This window comes from Galeopterus variegatus, unplaced genomic scaffold (genome assembly GCF_000696425.1).
Source record: "Galeopterus variegatus unplaced genomic scaffold, G_variegatus-3.0.2 Scaffold607, whole genome shotgun sequence".
NCBI lineage: Eukaryota > Metazoa > Chordata > Mammalia > Dermoptera > Cynocephalidae > Galeopterus > Galeopterus variegatus.
Window position 1 is genome coordinate 292307 of NW_007726718.1, and position 22398 is coordinate 314704.

The window sequence follows — 22398 nt, forward strand, 5'->3', positions numbered from 1 at the left end:
AGCGGGAACCGGTCTCCACATGGGATCCGAACCCTCGGCGGGAGCACCGCCACACTCCTAAGCGGCGCACTGTAGCAGTGCGCCACCGGGCTGGCCCCCCTTTTTCTCTTTTTTAAAATCAATTTTAGGGCCGAGCCCGTAGCACACTCGGGAGAGTGTGGCGCTGGGAGCGCTGCGCTCCCTCCGCGGGTTCGGATCCTATATAGGGATGGCCAGTGCGCTCACAGCGCTCACTGGCTGAGCGCGGTGCGGCCGGTCTCAAAAAGGACAAAAAAAAAAATCAATTTTACTAGAGTTATTTATTTTATTAGTTTTTTAAAAGAACCAGATTTCCACTTGTTAATCCTGTTTTTGAACAGTTTTTTCTATTTGATTCATTTCTACCCTTGTTTTTATTATGGCTTTCTTTCTACTTTCTCTGTGTTTATTTTCTAACTTCTTTTTAAAATTGTTTTTAAAATTAATTTTTTAATTGACATATGTTGATTATACATATTTATGGGATGCAGAGTCATATTTCAGTATATCTATGCAATGTGTACTGATCAAATCAGGATAATTAGCATATACATCATAAGAAAAATTTATCATTTCTTTGTGATAAGAGCACTTGTGCTTCTCTCTTCTAGCTATTTGAGAACTCATGATAAGTTATTGTTATTTATAGATGCCTAGCACTACTGTACTCCACTAGAACTTATTTTTTTCTATCTAGCTGTAATTTTGTGTCCATTAACCAACCTCTCACTGTCTCCCCCTCTCCCTCCCCTTCCCAGCCTCTAGTAACCACAATTCTACTCTCTTCTTCTATAAGCTCATTTTTTTTTTTTTTTTAGCTCCCATATATGAGTGAGAACATGCAGTATTTATCTTTCTGTGCCTGACTTATTTCACTAAACAATGTCTTCCAGGCTCATCCATGTTGCTGCAAATGACAGGATTTCATTCTTTTTTTTATGGCTGAGTAGTATTCTGTTGTGTATATATACCACATTTTCTTTATCCTTTCATCTGTTGATGGACACCTAGATTGATTCCATCTTGAATTGGACATTTGTTGCACTGATTTTCTGTCTTTGTAAGAAATTGTCTGTCTTTCTAAGAATTTTCTGCATTTCTTAATTAGTTAAATTAAGGCTTTAATTTGCCTTCTAAGTACTATTTTAGCTTTAGTGTGTTTAGTGTTTATCATCTTTCATATACAAGGGTACTTAAAAAAGTTCATGGGAAAAAAAAAGTTCATGGAATAATAGAATTAAAAGATAATAAGAATATTTCCATGAACTTTCTGAACACCCTGCATATAAATATTTTCTAGTATTATTATATTTTTTTGTCCAATTATTTAAAAGTTTGCTTTTTAAATTTTCAAATGTGCATGAGGTTAGCTTTGTTTTAGTTCTTGACTTCTCTTATTACACTTAGAGAACATGACATGTATGATATTTAATGAGACTTGCTTTATAACTCTGAGAATAAACTCTTATTTTCTGAAATGCATTTATTTTTCTCTTACTTTTGAAGTTTCAATGGGTAAATAATTCTAGATTTATAGTTATTTTCCTTTGACCTTTTGAAGATATGTTCTCTTGTCTTCTCTCCATTGTGGTTGCTTGTAATTCTCTTGTTAAGATAATTGTTCCTTTGTAGTCATAAACCTTTTTTTCTCTGGTTGCCTTTCTGTTTTTGGTGTTCTGCTCTTTTACAGTATATCTTGGAATTATTTGTAATTCTTCATTTTGAGAATAATTCTGAGCCATTATCTCTTCACATAGCTTCTCGTTCACTTTCTGTTTTCCTTCTCAAACTCCTCAGTCTGTTCTCATTGTCTTAACTTCTGTTAAACTTCTCTGTCTTCTTCATGTCTTTTACTCTCTCATTTATTCTTTTTATTTATTATGCATTCTGTGCTGCACTTTTGGAGTTTTTCTTAAATCTCTCATCTAGCTCATTGATTCAATGACTGTACCTTTCAATTCCTTAATACTACTGAATTGTCGTCATTTCATATTTCTGTTATTTTCCATAACATCTTTTTCTTTTTTCATAGCTTCTGTATGTTTTATCTCTTTAATAACTTTAAACATAACAAATTCATGGTCCATTACTAATTTTTGTTCTATTGTCCCAAATTCATGGGGTGCTAATCCTTCTGTTGTACCTGCTGACTCTCACTCATAATGAGTGGATTCTTTCCTTTTATGTTTTCTGAGCTCATCTTAAACTGGACTTTCTTCTTCCACTGCATTGTTCCTTTGTTGCTTGGGTTGGCCCTTCAGCGTAGTTTTTTTGTTTTTTTTTGTAAACCTTTTATTTTAAACTAATGGTAGGCTTACAGAAAAGTTTCCAGCGTAGTACAGAGATTTCCCATATTCCCCTCTCCCAGGTTCTCATAATGTTAACGTTTTACCATAATATAATTGTCAAAACCAGGAAATGAACATTGGGACAGCCTTATAAACATCTTATTTGAATTTCAGTTTTTAAATTAATGTCATTTTTGTGTTCCAGGATCTTATCTAGGATCCCACATTGCATTTAGCTGTTTCTTTTTAGTCTTCTGTTGTCTGTAACAGTTCCTCAGCCTTTTTTGTCTTTAATGACCTAGATGTTTTTGAAGAGTAGTGATCAGTTATTTTGTAGAATGTCCCTCAATTTGGAGTTGTCTGAGATTATGCATTTTTTTTACAAGAATACCACAGAAATGATGTTGTGTCCTACTTAGTACATCTTATCAAGAAGTTGATGATGTCAGTATGTCTTGCTACTGTGACGTTGACCTTGATCACTTGATTCGGGTGGTGTCTGTCAGCTTTGTCTACTGTAAAGTTACTATCTTTCCTTTTGTAGTTAATAAATACCTTGAAAGAAACACTTTGAGACTATGCAAATCTTGCTTTTCCTCAACCTTTCACCTGCTAATTTTAGCACCCAGCAGTAGAACTTTCAAGAGTAGTTTTGATTTTGCCTCTCTAGGCTGGCTTACAAACTGGTCTAATTTCATCTTAATTTTAATGTTAATTTATTGCGTTGGAGTTTTATGTAGTAAGTGGGTTAAATAAATTTTTACTCCAAATTCTTATTAGGCAGAATATTGGCTTTCAGTTATATCAGATAACTTTTTTTTTGTACCTAGAGATTCAACGGTGAAAAACTTTCTTGTCATCTCTCTTGGGCAGTGGGTAGAGTTTATTTTTCAATTGACACATTAATTGTATATATTTCTGGGGTACAGTTTGATGTTTTGATACGTATGTATCTAGTATAATGATCGAGTCAGGGTAGTTTGTGTGTCCATCACCTCATGCATTTATCATTTATTTGTGGTGAGAACATTCAAAATCCTCTCTTCTTCTAGCAATTATGTAATATACAAAGCTTTACTCTTTTTTTTTTTTTCCGTGTCTGGCAATGGATCGCAACCCTCAGTGTTGCCCCCGTACCGGACCGGGGACCGGCAACGGGATCGCAACCCTCGGTGTTGCTCCCGCACCTCGCTCAGCCAGTGAGTGGGAACCGGTCTGTATGTGGGATCCGAACCCTCGGGTGGGAGCGCCACCGCGCTTCCCAAGCGGTGCACTATCCACTGCGCCACCACGCCGGCCCCCAAAGCTTTACTCTTAACCATAGTCACCCCACTGTGCAGTAGAACACCAGAACTTATTCCTCCTAATTGTAATTTTGTGAATGGGTAGAGTTTATTAATCCTTCTTTCATTTCAGTTGCAGCCTTTTACAGTTCTAGCTTTGCGCACAGGATTCATGTGTAGGAGTTCCCAATTGCTACCCTCCTTAGCCAGAGGCCTTGTCTCTTGTGCCTGAGCAAGCATGAAAGTCTAAGCTCTTACTTGTTAAAGAATTTGATCCTCACCTCCCTCAGCTGCTTAGCTGTTAGCTTGTACACCTTCCTCTTTTTGCTACCTCTTTGCTTTGATACCTGAGGAAATCTCTCTTCCTTTTTGTAAGCGCGGCCAGGAGTTTGAGTTTTAATTGCTGCCTAGTCTACCATTTTGCCACACACAATCTCTCTACCATGCCATAAAACTCTCTAAAATTACACTAAAATACTGACTAGAAAATACTGACTAGACACATTATTATTAGGGATAGTCACTTTATTATTAATGCCTATGCTGGAGTGGATTTGGCTATGATCATATATGTCTAGTTAAAATCAGTTCCACTGTTTAAAAATCTTAATCACTCTCAGGCTTTTCTCTTTCTATTTTTGAAGCATATCCATTCTTATAACCTTGAGTTTTATGGGATACTAGAAAAAATTCTTGGCATTTTAGAATAAATAAACCATACAGAGTTGTGCCAAAACAGATAGAGTATTTCTTATGTTTCTAAAGAGTGGAAAAAGGACCAACTCTTTTTTCTGTGGTTTTATATATACATATATATTTATATTGTGTTTATTTCTTTTTCCATGATTATATTCTTGTGGGAGTGGGTAAATCATTAACAGTGAAACTACTATTTCATCCAAAATACAATGTTCTAATGGTCTGTTTTCTAAATGAAGTTTCTATGATAAAAGCAAGGCAGCTATGTGGCCATCTAGTTGCTAACAAATGACCCAGCTAGTGCCACCCATGCTTTCTTCTTTAATTAGATTCCAAATTTTGTTTTAAAAAATGGGAGCAGTAAGTAAATGCTAATTTGTGGTTCCTCAGAGGGAGAATTATGTAAAAAGTAGGATATAAAATGAGAGGGTACTGCAGGGCAGGAGGGTAATGACATTTGGGCTATCGTAGGGCAGGTCCTGCCTGACTGCTTTTCATTCAAGTAAATTTTGCAACCTAAACTACTGGGTGTGTAAGGCATGCCTCATAGTGCGGTGTTTAATTCTGTAAGTTTATCATTTATTCATTCACTCGTTCAATAAACATATATTGGCACTTCTGTGTGTCAGGTCCCGTGGTGGATGATAGAGGTTCCGAGATAAACGAGCTACCCTAGGGGGGAATGCCATCCTCATCTGTGGCCTTGCACTGCTGATTCTGGGCTGCCTAATCTGGGTCACTCTCTTCCCACACCATTCTGGAAGGGATTCTCTCTTGCTCTCTAGTTTTCTCCTGCCTGCTCCTGAAGACATGGTCCAGATTACATTTCTTCTCTTAAAATGTTTCTGACTGCCCCAGCTTACAGTAATCCCTGCCTCTTTGAACTCATTGTATTTGTGTCAGGTGCCACCCAGCATATCTTCTTATTTGTACATGCATGTCAGTTGGAGGGTAAATGAATGAATGAACAAATCTACAAAGGCAGTACCCTTTATTTAGATTCAATTTTCACTCACTCAGTAGGTAGGATCCCGTTGACAGGGCATTCCTAGACTTATTTTGGCCTTTCTTAAAGTACAATTTATTCTACCACTTACTAATAATAGCTAACACTTATATGCTGTTTACCGTGTGACAGGTGCTGCACTAAATGCTTTCTACATATTAACTCATTTACTCCTCACAGCAGTCCTACAGAGTGGGCCCTATTATTATCTCCATTTTTCAGGTAAGGAAACTGAGGAATAGAAAGGTTAAGGAACACACCCAGGTTCATATTAAGTTGCAGAGTTGGGATTTGCACTAGGCAGTCTAGCAATTTCATCATGAGTTAAGATTTAGAATCAAACCAGCTAAGGTTGACAATTCAGTCTACCTCTCTAATGCCTCAGGTTATCTGTGAAATGAGAATAATACAAGAGATTACTGTAGCTATTAAATGAATTAACATATGCTAAACACCCAGGCAAACCCAGCAAATACCCATGACATTAGTTCCATTCACTTCCCCTCACCACTGGCCACATGGAACTTACACTCTGGGTCTAGAAAGCATGTACGTGCCCCTGGATGGCCCAGCAACTGTCTCCACCAACCTTGAGATCTTTGCTCTAGTTGAAATCTTCTTCCTTGACTCTGCCGTTTCTGGAAGGTTATCTTCTGGAATGGAGGTAATTGGGGAAAGATTATACCCCCTCAATTTTCTTCTCACTAATATCTATATTTTTATATTTATTTCTATTTTGTTTTGTTTCAGAAATGGATTTAAGGTGAGTTACAAAGATGTAGATAATTCTACAACATAAAATGGATATACACATAATCAAAATAAAATAACATAGGAAAGAACAGTGGATCAAGGATTGGGGTTGGCATACAGAGTATATTTACAGACTCTAAAGTCATGGGCATTTGCTAGCAATCAGCCACAGGCCTGGTTCTGAGCTTCCTAGAGGTCAGTGCAAAATAGGAGACAGTGCTCAGTTATAGGATTCACGGTGTTCATAAAGCAATAATAATCCAGTTGCTTAGGGGAAGGAATTCTAATACAGAGTCCAAGAAAGACATTTTCCACTGGCAGCTCACAGGAAGGACACTCTGGTAGGTGGGTGGTGGTCTTGGTAGCATGCCTCCAGGATTTCTACGGATGAGCTCCAGATGGCTGCTTCTGACAGTACTCCTTAGAAGAAAATGATAGCATCCTACCACAATACTATTCAGTCAGAGCAGTTCTGCTAGGGGCATCATGTGCCATGGCCCAGGTGCCCAACTTCCTGAGGTCCAGCAGTGTGTGGATTCCTCTTGCCGACCTCTGGATGGAGGAGAGGAGAGTGCAAGAAGGTGGGACCTGAGAGAGAGGATCAACCATCAGTTGCTACAATTTTGATGTGTAGTAAATGACCTCAAAACCTCAGTGTCATGCAAAATAAGCATTTATTTAGCTCACAGGTTGTGAGTTGGTTGGGAGACTGTTGACCTGGGCTGGGCCAAGCTGGGATAGCTCCATTCCACATCTTTGTCATTCTCTTCTAAGGAACAGCAGTCTAACCAAGACATGTCATTCTTGTGGTGGCAGCAGTGCAGTCACGGAATGAGAAACATGGAAGACCTCTTAAGGCCTAGGCTCAGAACTGGCACACTTTGACTTCCACATCATTCTGTTGGCCATAACAAGTCCTATGGCTGACCCCATTGCCAAGGAACAGGACATAAACTGTGCCCCCTTAGAGGGTGGAACAGTAGAGTCACACAGGGAAGGGCACGGATACAGGGAGAGTGAAGTATTTAGGGCAGTGATGCAGTATCCCACAGAGGGGATGGAAACGACTGTGGCAAAAGCTCACCACCCCTGAGATATGGAGATCCCCACTCTGGTTGTACCTGCTGCCACCATGCAAGTTTACTTAGCCTGTGTAGGAGGCATGGGCATGAAAGTGGCTATGGCTATGGCTAGTCATTGTTGTGGCTCTGGACAGAATTAGACCCTGTGACTGATCATTCTGTGGCCTGGGAGGGACTTTGTGCCAACACCTGCCAGAGTTGCTCACTTTCTTTCTGGGTAGGGAATATGACTGAGCCCTGAAGTGACAGGGAGGTTAGGGTTGTGACTGACAACCAGCTTCCCCATTTTGTTTGATCTTAATTGATTTATTCTCATTTTTCCTTTATTTTTTACAAGTGAAAATGTGGAACGATAGATGAGCATATTTTTTATTAGCATATTCATTGTTACAAATCATACCTATTCTTTATGCCCCTTATCCAATCTCCCCCCCCACTTCCTCCCCCCACTTTATTTTTTTGATTTAGCGATGAAGCTATCAGCATATCTATTTCTTCTATTACTTTTAAAACTGCTATATTTAGAGCTGAAATTCTGTGGTTATGTGCTAGGATTCATTACATAGAATTTAAGCACAGAGCGTTTAAAGCAAGGAGCCAGGAACAAGTTCTTATTACGTTATCTGGACTGAAAGTGATTTCTTATTGACATTGCAAAGTTTAAAAGTTCCAGCCACTGTCAAAATGTAGTTGGGTAGTTTGCCTAGGCTGTGTCTGTGACTTCTGATTCAGATAAGTGATTTAATCCTCAGCCCAGTGCTGCCCTCTCCCAAGCTCAGAATTCTTCATAGAAGACCCAAAACAAATCTAAAAATAGGCCATGATGAAGACGTAGGAAATTTTCCTACTTCATATAGTGCTAAGGAAGTAAATCATTGTATTCACTGATGGACTTGTATTTCTTCCTTTTCTGATTTGTTTTGTGGCATAGGAGACCCAGTTGTCTTAATGACAAGTTGTCAGTTGAGCATAAGCCCCAGAGTCTACCCTCGGGCTTCTGTGTGAAAGTGGCTCTAGGGAAGAGCCACTGCTAAGGGTAGTGCTGATTGTGAACTGCACCAGTCTGGAGACACTGTGCATGGAGAGCCTCTGTAGGAATTCCTCTAGTGATTGAGGTATTGGGACAAGGCTCCCAGCTTTTATTCTGCTACTCATCCTCTTCTTTCCCAACCAACCCCCCACCCCAAATTTGGCCTTGGTCTCTAAATCAAAAGCTTAACTTCATCCCTCCCTTTCTCCTTCCCTAAATACTTGTGCCCTCTTTTCATATTGACTTGGCACATGTATTTAGGATGGATATGATTGGATCCCTCCTTAACCACTTCACCCTCTGCACACTCACACACATGCCCCATCTGTGACAGAGCCTGTGGAATTTGTGAAGTACAGCCATACACCAGTACCCACATTGTTCTAGAGACTTCTTTATAAAGTTGCATGAACAGAGAAAAACTAAACCGTGTAGTACAGGATAATCCATGCGGATTCTGAAAGTGATTTATTGTATGAAGAATTGATTTTTAAAAATTTATTCCTAGGGCCGGCCCAGTGGTGCACTGCTACAGTGCGCCGCTTGGGAGCGCGGCGGCGCTCCCACCGAGGGTTCGCCTCCCACATACAGACCGGTTCCCGCTCACTGGCTGAGCGAGGTGCGGGTGCAACACTGAGGGCTGCGATCCTGTTGCTGGTCCGGTCCGATACGGGCGCGACACTGAGGGTTGTGATCCGTTGCCGGACATGACAAAAGACAAAAAGGAAAAAAAAAATTTATTCTTAGAGACTAGTTATGTTATGGTCACAACAAGATGTATCATAAGCTCAACAAAAGCAGGATATTTTGAGAAGCCAAGAGACCAAAAAAGGAACAGATTTGTGTTAAAACCTACAACACACATACAGTCAGCCCTCAATATCTGTGGGCTCTGCGTCTATGAATTCAACCAACCATGGATTAAAAATATTCGGGGAAAAAAATTGCATCCGTACTGAACAGGTACAGTTTTTTTCTTACCATTCTCTAAATAATACAGTAAAACACTAAATCATCTCCAGATTACTTATAATACCTAATGCAGTGTAAATGCCATGTAAATAAAGTATACAGGAGGATGTGCATAAGGTATATGAAATACTACACCATTTTACATCAGGCACGAGCATCTGTGGATTTTGGTATCCATGGGAGGTCCTGGAACTAATCCCCTGTGGATACTGAGGGAACATTGTGTATTTTCTGAATTAAAAATTAAACAGGAGGCACTAATAGGACACTGGACACTGCAGAAAACTTGGTAGTAAACCAGAGAACTATCTTTAGAAACACCCCCAAACAAAGCAAACTAAGAAAGGGATTGAAACAGTGAGAAAGATGAGAGCAGACTTAGCACCATGTATCAAGATCCTTTAAAACGTTCCTTTCTTTTGCCCTACTAATTGTACTTCTGTAACACTATCTGAAGGGAATAATTGTAAATACGAACGTTTGTGCACATAGATGCTCATTATGACATTATTTATATAAAAATTTGAAAAACAACCCATGAAATATCCAATAACGGAAGTATTGTTTAGCATTTTGGTTTCAGAATAGTATGCGATAACATGGAAATGTTTTATTAGTTAATTGAAAAAAGCAGACCATAAAATATGTTAACAACTATTAAGAAAAAAAGGCAAATACCCATGCATAGAAAAGAGACTGCAAAGAAGCATACCGGGATGTTTACTTGGTTATATTTGGGTAGCAGGAGTGTGTATGGTTTTTCTTGCTTTTATATATTATCCAAATTATAATTGGAAATGTATGGCTTTTATAATAAAGCCAATACATTTTATACAGGTATTTCAAAAGCATGTGCTTGAAAAGAGTGAAGAATCTGTTATTATTGTTTGATATGAGTAAGTCTTGAATTATTATGTTGATTATAAGTACCCGGAGGGCACAGATCCTGTCTTGTATTGAGCCTGTTATGTGATCAGTAAAGTACGTGTGGGTTTATATGGGGTCACCCTCCATGTAAGGCGGGGCCCCTGATTGTCAGAACGCAGCGTGGCCTCATAGGCCTCTGAAACATCTGGCAACCAAGTGAGAAACAGTTAAAAAAAAAAAAAAAAGCCAAACGAGTGGGGATTGCTGGGAGACAAATGATTTGTGAACACAGGGTGGGTGTTAATGAAAGGGAAGGTAGTAAATGAAGATGCTTGTAAATGAATATTCACCCCTTTCTGCTCACATTGCAAGTTAAGCACCATCATCCAGATTTTCATTTGCTGTTACCAAAAAACGTTCACACGATTTAAAAAACAAAAATAAAAAAAGCACAGATACTTTAGCTCATTTAAATGCATATTGTACCAAATCATAGAATTATAAATGAATATTTTAAAAGATTTCTGAAATTATATCTCTATGAAGAAGAGACCGTTAATAATGTACAGTAGTTGCTCTTAATTGCATGAGGAAATCTCATTTTGTTTGGCTACACTTAAACAGCCCCAAAGTGCACCAAGACATACTGAATTTCAAACTAGATAAATTAAAATTACCATGTACATTCCACTACATGTCAAAACAGAAAAAGCCATAGTATTTGATGTGAAATGAAGATTAGAGCAGTAATAAAGAGAAAACAAGAAGCTGCTTATATTTATTTGGAATAAGAAAACAGGGTCAGTGATTTTCAATGCAGATGTACTTCTCTTTGAAAAAAATTTTAAAAAATCAATTTACAGAGCAGATGAATCTGGCAGTAATTATTTATACTGTCAAAAGATTGTTTGGTTTCAAAAGGATTTATTTCAGGGTTTAGTGTGCTTACTTGTCATTAAGAACTTGACAGAAATTAGAGGAATTTAAAGCTAAGATGTTAGGTGCCATTGCTAATCAAAGATGACCAAAATGAAGATAACATATCTTCATATGTAATAAAGAAGGAAAGAGGGCATGTAATTTGATTTCTAAAAATTAAGTATTTGTGGAGCTTTTCATATCTATTTATTGTATAAAGGAAGGCACACCTGGAGCTTATTACTTTATCACTCGACTTACTCCTGAATATGACTACTTAAAACAAATGTGCCATTTTCCTTTTACATTCTGCAGATACTAAGATTTCAGAATCATCAAAAGCATTTCACATTTTTTCCAAGGTAAACTTGCTTAAGAGAAGTAACTCTTCCAGTTTAATACAACTTAAATTATTTCCATTGTGAGATAGTGAGAATAGTAAAAATTGCTATAGTTTACGGAGCGTTTGTTGTTCCAGGCATTATGCTAAATGCATTTCACATTTTGTAACTTAATGCTCATTTTTCATTTATTCAGCAATCTATTTATTATAGAGGGCATACTATGTGCCAGGGGCTATTAAGGTGTTGCAGATTCAACAGTGAACAAAATAGATAAATAGCCCTGCCCTCTGTGGAACTTACATTTTAGTGGGGGGTGGGGGGGGAGATAAAGATGATATACAAAATAAGAAAGTAAATTATATACTAGATTAGAGTATGATGAATGGCACTGAGGAAAGGAAAGCAGGGAAAGGGGGTAGGGAATGCCAGAGTTCTAGAGGGAGGGGTCACCATTTTAGAAAGGACATTCAGGGAAGGCCTCACGGAGAAGCTGACATCCAAGCAGGAAGTGAAGGACCAAACTCTGTGGCTGTCTTAGGGAAGAGCATTTCAGGTAGAGGGAACAGTAAGTGCAAAGGCCCTGAAGTTTGAACGTGCCTGATTTGTTTGAGGAAAAACAAGAAGCGCAGTAAGGTGGGTGCAGAGGGAAAGATGGGAGGGTTGTGGGAGATGAGGTCTGAGAGACAGCAGAGGAGGGGACAGATCATGTTGGGCCTTGTTGGTCATCGTGAGACTTTTGGGTTCTACTTTGATAGAGACAGCAAGCCCTCAGAAGGTTTTGGATGGGGAAATGACATGATCTGACTTACGTATTAGGCTCATCCTGGTTCCTGTGGCAAAATAAAATTCTATGATGAAAATGGTCCTATCCAATTCCACAGATAAGGAACTCTGAGTCCCAGAGAAGTTAAATAATTTACCACAGTTCCCATTTACTAGTGAATTAGTGGGACAAGAATTTTAATCCAGGTCTGTGTAATTTGAAAGTTTACACTTTTCCTACTAAACCATACTGCTTCCCAGTTGAAAACAGGTTTGTGATCTTGGCTGGAGTAGATGATTTTCTTTTAGTCTGCAGTAACTCCTTTTTTCCCCTTGTTCTTTGGAGTTCCTTTGCTCTCTGGAAAGGCCACTACATTGCACAACTCCAGAGGAAACCACTTATGCCCTAAGTCTATAAATGCACTCTCTGGAGGTGGGCAGTACACAGCCGAAGTGGCCATATGTAACAGCTTTGTTTTCCAGTGAGGTTGAAGAGCTTTGTAAATGGCTTTGAATTCCACGTAGGCCTGTAGCAAAATCTGTTTGGTCAGACATTTGTAGTAGCCCCACTTCGATGTATATTTCCATCTCTCCTTCTTGTGACACACATTCTATCAGCTGTCTCTGCCACTCTCTACTATCTGGCAAGGCGCTAGTCCAACAGTATGCCGTGCTGGGATGTAAGTGACAGCAGGGCAGGGGTTTCTGCTCTGTATGGGCAGCTTAGGCCCATGAGTGTAAAAGAAAGCCTAAGGGAGTGTAGGATGTGAGCAGGTGTGCCTGGCTTCTGATTACTGGAAGTGAAACAAATTTTATTTCATGAATATCAAACTGAAGGAAATAAGAAAGGGTGCTACCTAATTGTCATCATAACTGTTGCTTGGTTTAATTTAGGCTCAATCAGATTTTCTTGTATGCCTTAGGGACTAAGGCTTAGGCTCTTGATCCCTTGTTTATGCCCAAACTTATTTTTTAAATTTATTTGAAAGACATTGCTTAGACTTTAATGATTCAATATGTAAGAAAATACCCTGAGATTCAGAGCTTTAAAAGGAAGTTTTGATTCACCATTACTTGACTGGATAAATTTAATGGGATATTATCATGTAAAGCTGTTGAGTATTTTATTTTATGTTTCAGAATTCTGCATAGTTACCTCAATACCCTAGAGCAGTTTGGGGTTTTTTTTGGTTTAGTCTTATGACTTTAGTTACAAAAACTGAGAGAAAATCATGGAGCATCCCTTCTAAGATTAACTAAATAATACTGTAATAGTATGGTATTATACTCTATAAAATATTAGTGCAAGGAATGTAGTGCAGCGTTGAGTGAAGGCAAAGGTAATTGCCATTTGAGTCTTTACGGTTAGTAATAGTAATCATAGAACACAAGATCGGTACAATTACAGCTGCTTTTTAAATACATGTTTATTTCTTTTAAATGATTGGGCAAGAAGTACAGAGATCAGTTTTGGTATCAGATCTTATTTCAGGTTCATTCTGAAATTTTAGGTAAGAAAGGGCTATGGTTGATAGAAGTTGGACCTTTGTTTTTGTGGCTGCTGCTAAACAAAAATAGAGTGTGCAGAAAACAGTTAGGCGGTTCCTCAGTAGGTTAAACATGGAATTACCATTGACCCAGCAATTTAACTTCTGGGCATGCAGACCCAAAAGAATTGAAGAGGTGTTCAGACGAAAACTTGTACACAAATGTTTATAGCAGCACTATTCACAATAGACAAAAGGTGAAAACAACCCCCAAATCCATTGATGCCTGATTAGATAAGCAAAATGTGGTACATTGATACAATGAAATGTTATTCAGCCATAAAAGGAATGCAGCACTGATATGTACTACAACATGGATGGACCTTGTGTTAAGCAATATAAGCAAGTCACAAAAGACCACATATGATATAACTCCATTTATATAAAATATCCAGAAGTAGCAAATCCTTAGCAGATTAGTAGTTGCTGGTAAGGAGGAGGACTGTGGAGAGGGAGGAAAGGGGAGTGGCTACTTAATGGGTGTGGAGTTTCTTTGGGGTGATGGAAATATTTTGGAATTAGAGGTGGTGGTTGTACAAGGTTATAAATGTGCTAAATGTCACGAATGGTAAATTTTATGCTGTATGTGTTTTACTACAATAAAAAAAGTGGGGTGTGCTACTTTTGAAAAGATTCCTAGTTCTTTGCGAAGCACATTAAAGTTTAACAGGGTGGGGGTGAGTCCTAAAGAAGGCACAGGTGGCAAACACAGGGCAGAGTGATGGCAGCCATTTGAGGTCTGCAAGGCGAGGCTTGGACATCCTGGTTGAGATCCTTGGTGTAGGGACCTGCCTCGTGTGGGTGCAGCAGCCACATGGCAGCCGCTTTAGGGGCCCCTGGTCCCCCACAGGGCTGACAGCAGTTTTAAGTATGGAGCAGTTTGTTTGAGACTCTCACATAAATCCACGTAAAGCTGTAGAATACTGAGCTGTTTAAAACCCAAGCATACAGAAACCCAGCAGATAAAAATTTTAACTGCAATGAAGCCAGGATAATTTCAGTTTATCCAATGAAAAGGAAAATAAGCTTTTATGTTCTGGTGGTGTTATAAATTTAGTTAAAGGTGAGTAGAAAGTTTCTAGTTATTGCTGCACATGTTTTTTTCCTTGTCCTTAGGAGCAAGCCACTTGCTCCTCTTCACACCATGTTGCTATTGATGTTTTAGCACGTATCCTTCTGATCTTTTTTCTATGACTGTATATGCACCTGTATCTGGAGTTTCACTGGGACTATATTATATTAATATAGCATAGACATCTTTCATACCAATAAATATCAACCAACATCATACTTTTGATGGTGGTATAGTGTTCCATTTTATGCACGTGATATGACTGATTATTCCTTAACTAATGTTGTAAATGAGCCTGGGGCTTTCCTTGGAGTGGCTCCTCCATGACCAATTAGCTCTCTGTCACAGATGGTTGGTAACTCAGAGTTTCTGAAATTACTTTCTCTTACTTTTTCCTGCTGGTCAGTGATAGTTCTCAGAGCAGAGGTAATGGACAATAAGGGGAATAAAAGGCCAGATAAAAATCATCTCAAAACCCACTGCCTTTAGGAAGCTTTCCTGACTGAGCCCCATCCATCCGGTTGCTCTACTATATGTCTCAACACAAGAGGGATAGAGTAGTATGTAGGAGCGTGGGCTTTAGAGCCAGACTGCGTGGGTTCGTATTCCAGCTTTTGTGACACTGGGTGGAATACTTAACATTTCTATGTCTCCATGTTCTCATGTGTAAAATGGGGATACTAATAGTACCTACATCCTAGGCCAGATGAGATGATCCGTGCCAAAAGTACCTGGCAGTCCAGGACCTGGCACATACTTAGTACCCAACACATGGTGAGGGTTTTTATTGCTAGTACAGTAGTCCCCCCTTATCCAAGGGGGCTACTTTCCAAGACCTCCAGTAGATGTCTGAAACCGCAGATGGTACTGGACCCTATATATACTATGGTTTTTGCTGTACATATATTCCTATGATAAAGTCTAATTTACAAATTAGTCACAGTAAGAGATTAATAACAATAACTAATGATAAAATAGAACAATTATAACAATATTCCAGTATCACTATTCTTGTGCTTTAGGGCCATTATTAAGTAAAATAAAGGTTATCTGAATACAAGCACTGCAATACCATACCAGTTGATCTGAAACCTGGCGGAGCATCTACAGCATGGCCACACTGGACAAAGGGATGATTAATATCCTGGGTGGGACAGAGCAGGATAGGGTGAGATTTCATCATGCTGCTCAGAATTTCTAGAATTTTCCATTTAATATTTTTGGACCACAGTTGACCGTGAGTGACTGAAACCACAGAAAGCAAAACCGCAGATAAGGGGGGACTACTGTACTCAGGTCATTCAAGTTGCCCTACCAGCTTGTGGCTTTGAGAGATCATCTGTATGCTTGAACAGTCCAAGTAGATTACAGATTCTGAAAAATTCAGATGCTAGAGTGCCTTTTGCCATGTTTTTACACGGTGAGTCTCCTGCCAATATTGCTAATTGAGATTGTCTAACATGACTTGCTGAAATTGTGGGATCCTTTTGGTTGAATTTTGCCTTCATTTCCCATTAAAAATACAGAAGCAAAACCAAACCAAGTCAATACAAAACAAAAAACCCCAGAAAACCTGAAAAATGGATGTAGGTTAAATGCAGTTTCTTCAGGTAGGTCAACATCATGGCTGTGGGCTTTCCTAGGCTCTATCTGAGGAAATTTTCGACTAGGAGAAGCTAACATTCTTAAATAGTAGAAGTAATGATGAGAAATATCTAAAAGAACTAAAAGCCTTTATTCTGAAAGTCCTGTTTATTCAGGATTCTTGGGAACTGAATTATTTCTGGTAAGTAAATTTTCTAGACAGTGGAAGCTTATTTGTGTAACCACCTTAACATTTTGCATTTTAACCATTTTGATATACTTCTTTCTAGTGCATGCTGCATAGTATATTGCTTTCATACAAAGTTTCATTAAAAATAATTTAGCCAATTTGTTAGGCTTTGGGCCTCATCGGTAATTTGTTGTTATTGTTTGATTTTTTAGCTCCGGCAAATAATCTCAATACCATTTTCCTTCTGAAGACTCAGACAGCTGTGACCTTGCATAGATCCTTTAACTTTTCAGTTTTTTTCTCTTATTTTTTGCTCACTGCTGGAGTGTGCCAGTTTTTACTTTTTATTACAGAAATATGCGTGATTGCTTTCCCCATCCCCCAAACACCTTTCTAATTTACCGATTTATAAATTTTATACTCTAGGAAACCAGAAACCCAAGTCTGTTACTGTTTTGTGTAAGAAACATTAATAAGCTTTGAAATAAAGTCATGTACCTTAGTGACAGGCTTTTTGACCATTCAAGGCCTTTAAAAATTTACTTTCTGGTTACAGACTGTTATCTGGTAGAAGTTTGGCTCTGGGCAAAATGCCATTTTATTTATAAGCTGTAGTGCCTATGATTTTCCATTCTAGCATTGGTGCCTTCCTGTTACTTTTAAGTGGAAAAATTAAGAAAAAATAATCACCTGTCCTCTATGCAGTTGGTAAAAGTTTTGTAAAATGGGATTTAGATCTTTTTAATAGAAAGAGAGGTAAAATATAATTTCATGAATGTTTTTCCATTTTCTTTACAGAGACCTAATGATGAGTATAACTGTTGGGAAACTCACAGACCATGAGGTTATAACCATTGCACGTCACTACCGTGCACCTGAGGACACGGGTCCAGATGTGAATGTCTTAATTGCACTGGCCCATGAACAGCTCAAGAAAAATACTTTTGAGAATTTTGACAGACTCCTTTTTCACTGTGTGTACCTAGATCGAAAAAAGTAAGCTCTTCTTTTATGGATTCTAATAAATCATTTAAGTTTCTGTGAACCTGAGTAATGAAGGAATTTATATTTTATCAAAAAGGGAAAAAAAGAAAATTGACATGTCTCATCATACTCCACTGTTTAGCAAAGCCACCTTAAATCATTTTTGGAGAGTATCTCGGGACAAATATTTCACAGTGATGGTGAGCTTTGTTTGTTGATGGAATAGGGAGGCCCTGTGTCTTCAAAAGAATAGGCTGCCCCTTTGCATTTTCTTTCATTCACTTCTAGAAGCTTTCAACTAAAACATAGTAAATCAAGATGTTAGAAGGTTTAATTCTGAGATGTCTTCTTACATTATTTTAGTACTGACTGGATTTACTAATGTGACTTTTATAATAAACAGAACAGGGAATTTGCAAGTAAATTTTCTATACAATTTCTCTGAAATTATTTCTTGAAAATAATGAAGCTCAATATAATCTGTTTCTAATACATTGATTGTGTGTGTTGAGCTTCGTTAAATCATTGTTGTACACACTGGATATGCCATCTTAATATGTTTTGGTATTCATCTTACCCACAGACTTGATATAGTGGGGGGAAATATAAATTTATTGATTTTATCTGTAGTTAGTAAATCCTAGTTCTAACTCTAGCTTCTAACCTTGTTACTGCATACCACTGCTATTTCTCTCTCTTGTGACCCCTTTCCCCACCCCCAGACTCGAAGTTCTCACCCAGGTGACCAGCTGTATACCCTAAATATCTTATTCCATGGGTTATCTTGAAAATGAACATGATTTTTCTTCCTAATCAATAATGCATCCTCAGTGAGTTTTTATGAAGGTGGTATTTCTCCTTGAATCTTTAAGCTTCCTTGAGCTTCCTGGAACATGTGTGGCCTGAACTTTGCCCTGCCTTCCACTCTGGTGGTCCCCTTCCCCAGGGTGTGAAGTGTGACTCTCCTTTACTAAAACAACACCTCTTGGGAATAGTGGGGCTGCTTTATCAGACAGACTGATGTTCTTCCAGATCCGACAAGCTTTGATTCTAGACATAAAAGTTCTCACTGCAAGGAAAAGAGCCCAGTTTTTTCCTCTTGGTTCTAATTTTGCCTGATGCCTAGAAGAGCATTGGCTGAGTGAGAACATTGGACAAGCATTTCTGTGCCCCCAGCAGGCTGGGGAAAATGATTGTCGGGCTGCTCTGGAGAAAACTGCTTGCATCTGACAAAATTGAAGTGAAAGTTAAGGCCCTTGCTAGGGCTTCCAGGTTATAAGGTTTAGGTCCAAAGAAAAGACCAGAAAAACACCCTCAAGTCATATCATACTTGTGTTGGAGGCTCTAGATGCCTGTCAAATTAAGAGATGTTTTCAAACATTAGAACGATTTTTGACTGGTGGTCAAGAATGCAGATCGATTACTTAGAGCAACACTCGTGGGCTGCAGCCTTAATAGGCTGTACTACCACCAACTAAGAATCTGCATCTTGATGGACAAGCCTTTTTAAGGACAGAATCTGGTGACCTCAGAAATGGAAAATGTTGGTGAAATGCAATATGACTGTTTTTTCCTAACTGTAAATTCCAGTACCAATTTTCATACTTATTTCCATGTGCGCATTCTTAGGACACATCACATCTATGTTTTCTTTTCTATAGCATGTAATTGTTACTAATGAGACATAAGGTATGTATATAAAAGTCCATTTACTTTGTTTCACTGCAGAAAAAATACGTTACCCAGAAAAGACGTTGAAAGACTGTGCAAGTCCTCCAGGTTACCTTTGAATGATGATCTTCTAGGATCCTTACTGTCCAGGTGAGAGAGAGCTCTACTTTTGATAGGGTTGTCCTGTATGCTTTTCTTTGGGGCACTGTTGCTAGTGTTACATCTCTACCTTTAATTACCCTTGATTTACCTTGGCTATTTTGATTATATTATTGATGGCATACCTTCATTTAATGTTACAAAAAGAAAAGTTAGTTATGATTTTGAATGTTAGAGCTTATTATGAATTATTATTTTATCTTTTTAACATTAATACACACTTAAATATATACAGGTTCCTGGGACAAAATGAAATGTACAACTTCATTGGTTATGAGGACATTAGATGTAAAATTTAGAGCAGGTTTTGCAAAGCAGTATTTCCTGATAGCTTAAGATATGCAGTAGGAGGACTTAGGGTTATTAGCATGGAGCTCTGTCCTGCTAGAGCAGCAGATGTAAAATGTGGAGGTTATGATGTCGTAAAAGGAGAGGACAGTGAACTGCTTTCTAAAATACATCACTTCTCCTGTTGAACCTGACTTTTGACTTCCTGGTACCACTCTCCCAGCTACCTAGACTTTGGTTATCTTTTATGCTTCTTATGGCATCACTTCAGCTCCTCCCCTGATTTACATATGTTAATAATTCTGACATTTTTGTATTCTAGGCATTGCGATCATTGATTTGGATACATTGTCTCATATACTTTTTGAGAACAACTTGGGGAGATCAGAACTATTATCCTTCCTATCATATACCTGAGAATGCTGAGGTTTAGAAATGAGGTATTTTTCCCAAAATCACATAATCTGGAAGAAGATGAGCTGTGACTTGAGCCCTGAACCTTTCAAATGCACGTCTCCTGCTTCTAATCATTTTGAATTATTGTCTATAAATAGTCAGTAGACCTTCTTACTGCCTGCATCTACTCTGTCCTCTCCATTCCCACTATCATCACTCTTTTTTTGACCCACATTGCTTCTTGACTATTGCAGGGCCACCACATTGGTCTTTCTTCCACCAGTCTCTAAATTTTTCAGTCCATCTTTACATACAACAGCTAAGTACCTTCTAAAAGAAAAAAAAAATCGTGTCACTCTTTTACTCATAAACTTTCTGTGGCATCACTCTTTGCTCCCTAAGGAAAGACCAACTCCAACGATAAGGCCCTTCTCCATCATGGGGTTTAGGATTGTCAGCTGGAGTATTGTTCTCAAGCAAGGGCTGGAGTGGGGAGTCCTCATCTGAGACAAAAGGAGAAATCAAAGGAACAGATAAAACCAAATTCCATGTGGGGGAACTAGGGTGCAAGGTGCTGGAGGGAAATCCAGAAGAGGGCAAATCCAGTTAGATGCGTGTGTGCGTTGGATTGACCCAGAGTAATTTTCTAGACTGTCAGCTCTAATTGTTTTGTTTTGTTTTAGTTTTAGCTCTATTTTATTTTATTTTCTAGCAGCAGTTTGAGGGATAAGTAGGTCATCCTGGTGTAGGGACCTGAGATGAAGTAAGCAGGCTTAGGAGTCAGGGTTCTCCACAGTTAGCCCCCCCCCCCCAGCTTCCTTTCCTATTACCGGTAGTCCAGCCAAATGGGCCATTTAGCATTTCACACATATGCCTCTTGCCTTTCCACTTTTTTGCTTTTTCTCTTGCTACTACTTTAGTAGGAAATAGCTTCCAATTTTCTTCACCTGCTGAAAACTTGCTCTTTCTTCAAGACCCATTTCATGTGGCACCACATCCATGAAGGCCTCTTTTTTTTTTTTAAAGATTATCGGTAAGGGGATCTTAATCCTTGAATTGGTGTTGTCAGCACTACGTTCTCCCCAGTGAGCGAACCAACCATCAGAGGGGTCCAAACCCGCAGCCTTGGTGTTATCAGCACTACACTTTCCCAAGTGAGCCATGGGCCGGCCCCTCATGAAAGCCTCTTGTGGCTGGTAATTGGAGGAATTATCTTCTCCCAAGATTCTCACAGCACTATTTTTGTTTCTCTTTTTGTCCCTTACCCTGTAATGAAGAGTTGTGACTTGACCTTTGATCCATTCAGGTGCAGACACTTGCTTCTAACCTGTTTGATTTACCACCTATAAACAACCAATGGGTTGTCACATCTTGACAATTTTACCCCCCTACCTTGTCTCTTAGATTCTTTGAATTCACTTACTAGCTGTGTGATCTTGTGCAAGAGTTTCAACCTCCTGAACCTCAGATTTCTTACTTCCAGAATGAGATAACAGGACCTACTTCCTAGTGGTTCTGAGGATGAATTGAGTCAACATATACAAAGTACCCAGCACAGCACCTGGTGCTTTGTATTGATTGAGAAGTTTAAGAGAGAAGTTTAAGAGAGTCTAAGAGAGAAGTTTAAATCAGGGACCATAGACCACACACTCTGACTTAGAAGTGAACTGGAAGAAATGTGTCCTTCTGTATAGATGAAGACTTGTTTTTCAACAGTTGGATCTGAATGCCTTTCACACATTAAGCTGTCTTCTAGTCAGGAAGCTGTGGATGTTTATTAGATTATCTCTTGATGGCCTCGAGGATGAGTTGTCCAGGAAAGCCCAATAATGTGGGAGTCTGACCTCTGGAGGACTTACATGTTTCTTATCCAGTGCTGAGGCCACCAAGTCATCATCCTCTCATTTTCTCAGCATATTTTTTTGTCTTTGCTTTTGCGATTTGACATTAAATGCAAAAAGACTATTCCAGAACTTGCTTCGACGTTGTCTCAGTTGCTGAACACATCTGCCTCCAAGCCCAGCTTAGCTTCGAGGAGGTCATCTTTCTCAGCCACTAAGCAGACCATGTTCAGTCTAACTTTGTCTCTAATTGTGCAGTGACCCTTCTCCACACTCAGGGGAAACTTCAGACTAATCAGATTAGAAAATGTCTCATTCCCATTCCCCTCTCCCTCTGATATGCCCTACCATGATTTGGGTCACATGCTTGGTGTTTTGCATCATCTCCGCAGATTCCTTTCAAAGACGGCCCTAATTCCTAATGGGCCCATCAGCCTGCAGCTTACATTTATATTCTGCATTCTTATTGTTCCCCTCAGACTCCACAGGGCTTTACAGAGCCCTGACCAGAGTCTCTTTCTGCACAGCCCTCCTTATGGCACGCTAAGCCAGAGCCCCCTCTGACGTCTACAGTCTCCCATGGGAGGCAGGCGTGGAGTAGGTTGATTTTGTTCAATGCATACTCTGCCTGAGCCAGGGGTGGG

General features: G+C 39.0%; 1 protein-coding gene across 1 annotated transcript in view; it reads left to right on the forward strand.

The window, feature by feature from the left end:
• Positions 1–22398, forward strand: part of EFHC2 (EF-hand domain (C-terminal) containing 2) — a 165695-nt gene that overhangs the window by 118486 nt on the left and 24811 nt on the right. Inside the window, exons 12-13 of the mRNA XM_008570484.1 lie at positions 17214–17411; positions 19128–19220. Coding sequence (XP_008568706.1) covers positions 17214–17411; positions 19128–19220 — 291 coding nt within the window. The remainder of the gene's footprint in view (positions 1–17213; positions 17412–19127; positions 19221–22398) is intronic.